General features: G+C 39.5%; 1 protein-coding gene across 1 annotated transcript in view; it reads right to left on the minus strand.

Annotated features, from left to right (window-relative positions):
- Positions 1 to 2,380: 2,380 nt before the first annotated feature.
- Positions 2,381 to 11,836, minus strand: part of LOC107654649 (short transient receptor potential channel 7-like) — an 82,364-nt gene continuing 72,908 nt past the window's right edge. The window contains exons 8-12 of the mRNA XM_016441827.1: positions 6,370 to 6,565; positions 5,827 to 6,048; positions 3,425 to 3,505; positions 3,223 to 3,298; positions 2,381 to 3,065 (exon numbers count right to left, since the gene is read on the minus strand). Of these exons, the coding sequence (XP_016297313.1) occupies positions 2,923 to 3,065; positions 3,223 to 3,298; positions 3,425 to 3,505; positions 5,827 to 6,048; positions 6,370 to 6,565 (718 nt within the window). The 3' untranslated portion in view covers positions 2,381 to 2,922. The remainder of the gene's footprint in view (positions 3,066 to 3,222; positions 3,299 to 3,424; positions 3,506 to 5,826; positions 6,049 to 6,369; positions 6,566 to 11,836) is intronic.

Here is an 11,836-nt window from a genome sequence, read left to right on the forward strand (position 1 = left end):
GTCTGTGTTATTGTGTTAATTAGACAGCCTGTATGGTGTGAAGAGGAAAAAAGATGTTTACGCACCTTCTCACTGTTACTGCTCATCTGACTCATAATTAAATGTTTCAAATATTTTTTAATTAAATCATATCATAACTGTCAACATCACAGTGTTTTTATCTACCGTTTTCCTTTTCTCTGTATGTTTGTCTCCCGTGAGATACAATCTCAGGACAGGAAATGACTCTTAAGGGAGGCGATATCCCAGAATGCACTGCATACCTGCTTTGAGCCTTTTACCCTCGTTTAGTCTGTTTGTCTCTCCTCTCAGTTTTTCTCATCTCTCACTCTCTCTTCTGGAAGATGTTCAGTATCTGAGTGAATTCACATCAGTTCATCATTCACGGATCACAGTCCTGTTTGCTCATTTTTTTCATTTGTGCTGTGACCAGCTGTGAGATAAATCATTTTGATTGGACTGATGGATTGGAATCGAATCAGTCTGGGGAACTAAAGCTGTTTTATTATCAGAAAACATCACTACTCTTTTTTCACTTTATTGCAGCAACAACATCCCATATTAACTAACTATCATTACAAATGTCTGAATGTGATTCATTAAATCAAGTGTGTGTCTGTATCAGTGCGTCTAGAATCTGATACATCTGCATTCTACATCTGATAGAATTTTCTTTTCACAAATGTTAATTTTCTTTATTCTTAGCTGGTGATTTTTAGTGGATGTATGAAGTCAGTTCTATGGAAGCTTGTTTCCACTACAGAATAAAAAAAAAAAAAAGATTGCAGCTTTTTTGTCCCTTTTTTCTAAGAAACAAAGTCAGAATTGCAAAACATAAGCTTGAGATGTTAAATCACAATTCTGAGAAGAAGACTTTATATCTCATAGATAAGACTTTTCTTCTCAGAATTGGTCGTTTATAGCTCACAATTGTGGGAATCACGTAATTCAGCCTTTTCTCACAATTGCTAAGTAATATCTCACAATTTGGTCTTTTATCCTCAGAATAGGTAGTTTATATCTCGCAATTGCGGGAATTTCATAATTCAGACTTTTTTCGCAATTGCTAGTTTATATCTCACAATTCAGACTTTTTTTCTCAGAACTGCTAGTTTATATCTCACAATTTAGACTTTTTTTCAGAATAGGTAGTTTATATCTCGCAATTGCGGGAATTTTATAATTCAGACTTTTTTGCAATTGCTAGGTTATGTCTTACAATTTGGACATTTCTTCTCAGAATAGGTAGTGTATAAATCTCGTAATTGGGGGAATCTTGTAATTTAGACTTTTTTTTTTTTCGCAATTGCTAGTTTATATCTCACAATTCAGACTTTTCTTCTCAGAATTGGTAGTTTATATCTCAGAATTTTGACTTTTTTTCTCAGAATAGATAGTTTATATCTCGCAATTGCGGGATTCTCGTAATTCAGACTTTTTTTTTGCAATTGCTAGTTTATATCTCACAATTCAGACTTTTCTTCTCAGAATTGGTAGTTCATAATTTGGTGTTTTTTTCTCAGAATAGGTAGTTTATATCTTGCAATTGCGGGAATCTCATATTTCAGACTTTTTTTTGCAATTGCTAGTTTATATCTCACAATTTGGATATTTCTTCTCAGAATAGGTCGTTTATATCTCACATTTGCGGGAATCTCGTAATTCAGCCTTTTTTCACAATTGCTAGTTTATATCTCACAATTTGGATATTTCTTCTCAGAATAGGTCGTTTATATCTCACATTTGCGGGAATCTCGTAATTCAGCCTTTTTTCACAATTGCTAGTTTATATCTTACAATTCAGACTTTTTTTCTCAGAACTGCTAGTTTATATCTCACAATTTAGACTTTTTTTTTCAGAATAGGTAGTTTATATCTCACAATTGCGGGAATTTTATAATTCAGACTTTTTTTTGCAATTGCTAGGTTATGTCTTACAATTTGGACATTTCTTCTCAGAATAGGTAGTGTATAAATCTCGTAATTGGGGGAATCTTGTAATTTAGACTTTTTTTTTTTCGCAATTCCTAGTTTATATCTCACAATTCAGATTTTCTTCTCAGAATTGGTAGTTTAGATCTCACACTTCAGACTTTTTTATCAGAATTGGTAGTTTATATCTCAGAATTTTGACTTTTTTTCTCAGAATAGGTAGTTTATATCTCGCAAGTGCAGGAATCTCATAATTCAGACCTTTTTTTGCAATTGCTAGTTTATATTTCACAATTTGGATATTTCTTCTCAGAACTGCTAGTTTATATCTCACAATTTGGATATTTCTTCTCAAAACTGCTAGTTTATATCTCACAATTTGGATATTTCTTCTCAGAACTGCTAGTTTATATCTCACAATTTGGATATTTCTTCTCAGAACTGCTAGTTTATATCTCACAATTTGGATATTTCTTCTCAGAATAGGTCGTTTATATCTCACATTTGCGGGAATCTCGTAATTCAGCCTTTTTCGCAATTGCTAGTTTATATCTTACAATTCAGACTTTTCTTCTCCAAATTGCGAGTAGAATTGCCCACAATTTTTAGAAAAACATTTTCAATTCAGTTCCAGAAAAAAACTGAATTGTGAGATAAAATAAACTTTTTTATAATTTTTTTTTATTCCGTGTCAGAATTAAGCTTCAAATTCACACAGATGTCAGATAATCTCGTCAACTAGCACATCATCCACTAACCATAAACAAACAAATGCAATACTGTCTGTCTTCATTTTTAACTCTAGATCCGTTTTATCATATCAAACCATACAAACATCTGTCTGTCATCTGTTTTGCTTGTAAAGTGTGTTTGTGCATCTTTTGTATGCATTTTGTATCTAATGAATGACATTCAGACATTTTGAAGTGTCTTAAGTGTCCAGATACGTTCCTAAACTACCGCATCACTCTCTCCATCTGTCTGTCTGTCTCAAGGTTGTTTCTTGGCGTTCTTGCCGAACTTGTCACTGAGTTGCTGAATGAGGTCAGCCAGTTCTCCAGTGGCCTGAGATTTTTCTTCCAGAAGTTCGTAGCGCAGACTGGAGATGTCCTGTTTTATTTCCTTCAGTTCACCTTTAACACACACAGAGCTTAAGTTACTCATACTGTAGATAATCAGATTTTTACTTTTACACAAGAAAGTTTGAGTGATCAACAAGACACATGATTTGAGCTGACAGTCTGGGGTGAAATAAAACCAGAGCCTGCAGTAAATTTACAGGGTTTGTACCTTCATTAACTTCATCATTCTCTCCGTCGACCTGAGCCTTCAAAACATAGCGCTTAATCAAGCGCTTCATTATCTTCTGTTAGACAGACAGACAGACAGACAGACAGACATGAGGGAGAAAGAGCTTATCAATTCAAACTGGCTGCATACAGAGATAATAATGAACTCTCTTCAGGTTCATATGGTTTGTTGAGTCTCTCACTTGATATCTTGTGGGGTTTTTGATGGGTTTCTTGACAGCGTTCTCCTCTTGGCTCCTGAGATTTGCTCGATGACGATCAGCCTAAAAAAAATAAAAGGCCAATATTCAACATGCATTACTGCTTTGAGTTTTCAGAATGTGAAACGTCTCGGTTACGTATGGTAACCCTCGTTCCCTGTAGGAGGGAACGGAGACGTCACGTCGGTGACCGACGAATTGGGAAATGGCCCAAACTCTAGGCACGATTCATTGACCGAAATTGCATGTAGGTGCCCTACCCTCTTGATGGAGGCCAGTGCAAGCAGGAGCAGAGTTTTCATTGAAAGAAACTTTAGCTCGACTGACTGCATAGGCTCAAATGGGCCCTGCTGTAGTGCTTTGAGCACTAGAGACAGATCCCAAGAGGGTATAGAGGGGGGCCGGGAAGGATTCAACCTCCTGGCCCCTCTAAGGAACCTGATGACGAGGTCATGCTTACCTACCGACTTCCCATTCACCGGGTCACGGTACGCAGCAATAGCAGCAACCTAGACTTTGAGGGTGGAGGGAGAGAGCCTTCGCTCCAGCCCTTGCTGCAGAAAGGAAAGCACGATCGCAATTGGGGATCTCCGGGGGTCTTCTCGGCGAGAAGAACACCACTCGACGAACAGGTTCCACTTCAAGGCATAAGCGTTCCTTCCTCAGAGGAATCTGCCAGGGAGGGGCTGTCACGAGGAGCACTAGTTCCGCAAACCAGGTCCGAGTGGGCCAGTAAGGTGCCACAAGTAGGACCTGCTCCTCGTCCTCCCTGATCTTGCACAGCGTCTGTGCGAGAAGGCTCATTGGGGGCAACGCATACTTGCGCAGGCCCCGCGGCCAGCTGTGTGCCAGTGCATCTGTGGGCAAGCAGGTCTACCTGAGTGGCTATAAAACGTCTCCAAATCAGCTGGACCGTCTGGGGATGGAGTCGCCATTCTCCCGGGAGCATTGCTCGAGACAGCTCATCGGCTGTACAGTTGAGCAGGCCCGGAATGTGAACAGCACGAAGTGACCTTCCGACTCCAAAGGAGGAGGTGGCGGGCGAGTTGCGACATGCGACGGGAGCGCAGACCACCTTGTCGGAAAGAGGGCCTAGTGCGTTCCGTGGGTCGCTCCACTGAATCGGATGTGCAAGAGGAGTGATGGTCCCCAGAGGGTTGGTTCCCTGCAGGGTTTGCCATCACTGTAACCCTCAAACTGCCCGCGCTACTGCTGGAAGTGGTTCTCGTCCGTAGTTCTCGAACAGACACAGTTGAGCAGAACGACGTTGTCGCTCATCTCCGAAGCGAAAAGCTGGTAGGCATTGCACCTGCTGCCTTATTATACTCACGCTGTGATCAGCGGCAGCTGGATGCAATAATTGCATGCCAATGTGCATTGGCTCGTTTAGTTTACACTCGAAGTAGATTGGTCTATCGAAGCGATATCCCAATTCGTCGGTCACCGACGTGACTCGGAGTGACCGACTGAAAGGGAACTGATTTTGCACTGACATGTTTCATGTGTTATGAATAACCAGATGTTTTAGTTTTGTATCCATTACATTCTAAATATAATCAATCAAATAATATAGAGAGTAACTACATTTCACTTTAAAAATATGTAATTAATTAAAGGTATAAAAATAGGTATTAGCTCCTGGTTATGTAATATGCCTTTTTTGCAATTTTCAAAACTATCTATCAGAAACCAATCACTATATAAAATTAGTACAAATAATATGCACTTGAATTATATTTATATCATATTATATATATTTTTAGATTTACACACACACACACACACACACACACATACATTCTACACTTATTTATACAACTTTAATGATATTAATTTATATAAATTATATATTATTTATAATATGTAATATTACATTATATATTTTACACATATTGAGTACAAAATATAATCTATTCTAGTATAATTATAATTATATAATATAATTTATTCTGCATTCTAAATGCAAAAGTTTTAGACTAAATGTGTTTTAGTCTAAATTCTCTTCAGTTTTCAGCATTAGTTCTCAATATAAGTTTTCTGATGCTGCATTTCGGAAACTTACAGAGGCGAAACACTGCGAATACCAGATTTTAGCCATTTGTTCTTTAAATGACACTTGATTGAGTCTCACTGTCAAGATCATTTCCATTTAAAGGATCTTAATCAAAGTCTTTCTGTCCATCTGCAGCTGCAAATCAGTTTAGAAGACACAAAACTGCAGACGAGAGAGAACTGAGACATCAGGCAATCAGACAAGACATTCAGATCTGCTGTGAGACAGATTAAAGTTTAAAGAAAAATTATATCTACGATGCATGAAGAACACAAATGTTGTTCAAAATCAAATATAAGTAGACACTTTTAATGTGCAGTATGTGTTTTACCTTCGGGCGTGAATCGAGCATTCCCATCTCTAGCTCGTTTTCATGCCGATGACCTTTGCCCTTACACAGTCGTATAAGGCAGGACTTGACCCAGATGATCAGATAATAGAAGGATTTTGGAGTGGGCACCAGGTTAAACGGCGCAGGCAGCGTCCGTCCTTCATCGAAATATGACAACCAGAGTTTAGCACGAGCAAACTTCCACTCCACATCAGCATCTTCCTGCAGAGATAGTGAGATTGATCAGTTACATGGTGCAAGATAAGTATAATCAGATGCATATGATAAATGAGTTAGGTCAAAAGTAATCAAAAAGTAGTCAGATGACATTACCTAAAATGTGTAATCTAATAGATTACGTTACTAACTACAGTTTTTCGTCATGTAATCATCAGTAATGGATTATAATCTTTAAGTATAACATTCCCATCACTGCTTGTCAGGTAAATTTATCTCGCTTTAAGGAGATTTAGATATGTTTTTTTGTGAAACCAAGACTTCATTAAAATTGAGAATCAGTATTTTTTTGCAGTAAATTCTTACCTCAATTTCCTGGTAGGAGCTGTTGATCATTGCGATCAGCATGTTGAGAAGAACCACCACCATGGTGACGTTATAAACCCCGTACAAAATGTAACCGATGTTCTCGATGAACTTATGATCATACTTCAGAACCACAGAAACCACCTCCGACAGACCGAATATGGACCAGAACAGAGTCTTAAAGCTCTCCTCAACCCTGTCAACAAACACAGAGCAGAGGAACATTATTGCTCAGATGTTGCTCTTTCACTGATATTTTTTGTTTGTTTTTAGACAAACTAAACAAAACCGGTTTAAACCATTATTTTCGAAATAAACAACTGAGAAAGCTTGTGATATGGATGGAGTTTGTGACAAAGACTTTTGTATCTTAGTAAATCTGGGCAGTTTGAGACCTGTTGCGAGCTCTTCTAGAGATGAAACATATGAGATTTCTGGGGTCTTTTTCTCAGGAGAAACATCCGAGAGGCAGAAGAACTTCAGCAAGTCTTCAATTGAACACTTTATGTGATTGTGCTTTCTTGTGCACGAAACGTTTTTATTCCATCTGTGGCTGTGCCTGTTTTTATCAGAGAGCTGCATTCATGAGCTGAATGACTGCAGAATGAAGATGATGAATCACTCAGTGAATCAGATGGAGTGACGCTGGAGAACAGAAGAACAGAGGCTCTGCCAAAGATGGAATACAAATCACCAACAAAAGTACTAAGGTTTGCATTGTGATTATTTTGAAGCACATTTTCTGTCCAAATTCTCACTGTTATGCATTTGGATACTTTTTTGTAATGTAAACAATAATAATATTTTAAAATATTTTTAATATAAATTTTTAAGCTTTTTTTCAGCATAAATAAATGGTACCACAACGAATACTACCATGGTGCATAAATATTTTACAATTAAAATGATATATTATTATGTGTTTCATATTACAATGCTGCACATTTGGGGTAAAATGCAGTTAATTGTAATGAAAAATGCCACAATGCAAAAAATAAAATAAATAAATAAGGTTTAATTTTCTTCATGTAAAATAAAAAATGTATTATTATTAATTTTGGGGTGTAATTAGGGTGTAATTATGAGCAAATTTTGTAAGATTCACGCAGATACTCTTTCACATTTATAATATTATAAATAAATAAGTACATACATACATACATACATACTGTCAGCGAATCACCACAATCACCAGCTCTGGACTCCATGTCCCAGAATCCTCCCCAGCTCACACCTGTTCTCAGTCACGATCACCATCACCTGAGTTCTGATTCCCCGCACCTGTCATCTGCAATCAAGTCACCATTCATAAGCATGCTACTTCCAGTCACTCACCGTCTGGTCTACTGTTCACTACGCAGAACTTTACCAGACTCACTGAATGCAACTTACATGTTTATTCTTACCTCTAGTTCTCCGAAGATTTTCCATCGTTGTTCTCCTCTGCTCCTGGATCCCGTATTCTCCGCAAACCTGCAAAGAACCAAACATCAATACACCGCTAAGAATCATTGGACTTTACTTTGTGTTGAATTCTCACCTGCCATTGCTCCAGACTATCTGCCTTTGCCATACCTGTCAATAAACCTGCCTTTCATTCACTTACCTGTTGTCTCCGGCTTGATCTGTGACAACAGACCGGACCAAAAAAACAAAATGCTTCTCTCCGCAGCTATGGAAGTTGCCACGCAGTTTGCCGCCCTAGCTCACCAGGATCTCCCATTTGTGGAGTATGCTAGGGAGTCCTGCGGGATTGCCGTGAGTATGGCGTTAGACGACGCAACGCCCAACTCTCTGTTCTGGATCGGGGCCAACTACCATCGCCCTGTGGTCCTCCCAGACACCACTGGACTGAGCTGGAGGGAAGGGATCCTCCGGTGTCTAGAGAGCGTCCAGCCCCGATCCAGAACCAGCCCGCTGGCCGTTCCTCAGTCAAGGCCGCTGGCCGTTCATCAGTCAAGGCCGCCGGCCACTCCGATGTCAAGCCCGCCGGCCGCGGCACAAGTCCGCCAGCCGTTCCGAAGCCAAGCCTGCCAGCCGCGGCATTCACAAGCCCGCCGCTCGTGACTCTATCCAGCCCGCTGGCCATTCCTCAGTCAAGCCCGCCGGCCGAAGGCTCACTCAAGCCTGCCGACCACACCTTTGATCCCGAACCTAGAGGGGAATCTAAGGAGAAGAAAGTGTCGGCTCCAGCCCCCGAGCTCGCGCCAGTGTCGGCTCCAGCCCCCGAGCTCGCGCCAGTGTCGGCTCCAGCCCCCGAGCTCGCGCCAGTGTCGGCTCCAGCCCCCGAGCTCGCGCCAGTGTCGGCTCCAGCCCCCGAGCTCGCGCCAGTGTCAGCCCAGAGTGGGCTCCTGTTCCCGAGTTTAGCCCACGGAGGGCTCCTGATCCCCAGTTAAGCCCAAAGAAGGATCCCCGGTTTTGGCCCCAAGAGGGCATCGGAGCACGTTATTCTCTCCAAGTATTTTTCTTTTTGGGGGGGATAGTATGGGTCCGTCTGTAGTGGCCGTGGCAAGGCCAACGGAGGCCATCCAGCCATGGCCTTCTGAGTTCCCTGCTCCGCTGTGGCCTCCTGAACTGCCTGCTCATCCATGGCTTCCTAGTCTGCCTGCTCGCCTGATCCGCCCTGGAGGTATTCCCCGTGTCCCAGTCCTGCACCAGTTCACTCTCTACGGTTCACTACACAGAACTTTACCAGACTCACTAAATGCAACTTGCCTGTTTATTCTTACCTCCAGTTCTCCAAAGATCTTCCATCATTGTTCTCCTCTGCTCCTGGATCCCGTATTCTCTGCGAACCTGCAAAGAACCAAACATCAATACACCGCTAAGAATCATTGGACTTTACTTTGTGTTGAATTCTCACCTGCCATTGCTCCAGACTATCTGCCTTTTGCCATACTTGTCAATAAACCTGCCTTTCATTCACTTACCTGTTGTCTCTGGCTTGATCTGTGACACATACATAAAGGTCCTAAAAATAGGATTAATTTTCCTCATGTAAAATATAATTTCTTTATGATTTTAGGGTGAAATATGAGCAGATTGACTCATGCAGATTCTTTAACTCTTGTGTATAATTTGGCTACAATTTTATATATATACTATATATTAAATATAATTGCATTCACTTTTCTACCATTTTTTTTTTCACTCTGTAAAATTTTCCTTTTTTAATTTAAGTCTCTCTATTTCACACTTGATATTTTCTCAGTCTCTCATTCATTATTAATATATCTAGATGTGGTTTAGAGTTTCTCTCTATCTCTAGTAATTTATCTGATGATTTCAGACAGTAGGTATATTATAGCCATGAGCAACTGGTTTTATTAACATGTAAATCATATTAGAAAGAGACCATTCAAAAAAATTTATCCACCTAAGAAGTTCTTCTATCGCTTCTGTTATGATCTCCTTCTCTCTCTCTCTCTCTCTCTCTCTCTCTCTTTCTCATCCCATTTACCCTCATAAATTACATCTTCTCTTTATTGTTCTTAATGACAATTATTTTCTACTCATCTTTCCTGTTTTCCATCCATTAGTCTCTCTGAAGAAAGACTGGCCCAAATATTAGCGGGAGATTAGATGCCATCACGACGCCAATCAAAATGATGAAACCAGCTCGTCTGTTTAATATGAAAAATATTTTTTTGTGTGATGAGAGATGAAAACTTTAGTTCCTCTGTCATTCTTTAGATGATTGCTGACAAGATCAAAAGCTATTAAATGTGTGTGAGCTAAAACGGACCCCTAAAGTAAATCTGACAAAACCTCAGTGACACCCAGTGACAATCTGTCAAGAAAAACAAGTCAGCTCAACTTAGAGAAGAGCCTTAATGGAATAACTCACCCAAAAATGAACATTTGCTGAAAAGGTACTCACTCTCAGGCCATCCATGATGTAAATGAGTTTGTTTCTACATCAGATTTGGAGAAATGTAGCATTACATCACTTGCTCATCAGTGGATCCTCTGCAGTGAATGGGTGCCGTCAGAATGAGAGTCCAAACAGCTGATAAAAACATCACAATAATCCAAAAGTAATCCACACCACTCCAGTCCATCAATTAAAGTCTTATGAAGCTAAAAGCTGCATGTTTGTAAGAAACGAATCTATATAAGATGTTTTAACTTCAAACCATTGATAAAATATGAGTCCTCTATCCATAATATTGCTTTCTCAAGGGAATAAGTCATGCAAAACAGTCCAAAACAGTTCTAAACAAATATATATCTCATTCTGACGGCACCCATTCACTGCAGAGGATCCATTGGTGAGCAAGTGATGTAATGCTACACTTCTCCAAATCTGTTCCCATGAAGAAACAAAAACATCCACATCTTGGATGGCCTGAGGGTGAGTATATTTTAAGAAAACTTTCATTTTTGGATTAACTAATTCTTTAAGACATGTATCCTTCTCTGAAAAGGCAATCCCGAAATTCCCTGCAATAGGATAATAATGTGATAATAAAAGAGAAATGATTACAATGCCCTGCTTCATATTTGCTGAATAAAATCCAACACTTGTTTTTGACTAATTGTGGGCTGCTGATTCTAAACGTGTCTGTTTTGCTTTGAACATGTGACACTTTCTCACAAAATATGATGAAAAGCATTTTTGATTTTCACAACTATTTGTAAGGTGAAGTCGTCTTGTATTCTCCCTTAACCAGTAGAACAACTGCCACAAAGACATGATTCCAGTCTTCCTCTGAGCCAGATTACAACTATTTCTTTCATTCTCAGCTCATTTTCACACATATGAATGATTGTGAACAGTCCAATGATTGTGCTATGTTCAAACAGTGACAGAAAATTACAGATTTTGTGAAAATAAAAAGCTTATTTTGTAAAGTTGTTTTCACCGTATAAATATAAATATATATATATACAGTATATATACAATGTACCCTTATGACTGGTTTTGTGGTCCAGGGTCACATTTGATAAATATACAGTATTTAATTCACTATTGAAAAGAATCAATAACAATTGTGAGTTACACTATTTGTGTAACGCTTCAAATCCATCACTTACGAGGTTCAATTTCAATCAGGACGTCATCGTTAAAGACAGCTGACTATGTAGGTGGTGGATAGCAAAGCAGCTCACTAGGTTTTGGAACGCAGCGACTATAATTAACTTCACAGAAGTCTACACTAGAGCTTCTCAACCACCTTTGCTTCAGATGTGTCTCTGTACATGTGTTAATAACTGGTTAGTCACAGGTAAACGTCCTAAAACTGCACAAACACACACAGAAGCATATATTTCCTTTTTACACAGAGAGAGCCGTTCTCTCTCTGTGTGTTTCACAAAATTACTTCACAGTGAACGTGCTTAAAGATGTAGGCAGAGAGAAAGAGAGACGCTTTCTGACTCATGTTTAGGTCATCTACCTTCCTTGAACACACACACACACACACACACACACACACACACACACACACACACACACACACACACA

The sequence above is a fragment of the Sinocyclocheilus anshuiensis genome, unplaced genomic scaffold (assembly GCF_001515605.1).
Source record: "Sinocyclocheilus anshuiensis isolate Anshui unplaced genomic scaffold, SAMN03320099.WGS_v1.1 scaffold675, whole genome shotgun sequence".
NCBI classification, from domain to species: domain Eukaryota; kingdom Metazoa; phylum Chordata; class Actinopteri; order Cypriniformes; family Cyprinidae; genus Sinocyclocheilus; species Sinocyclocheilus anshuiensis.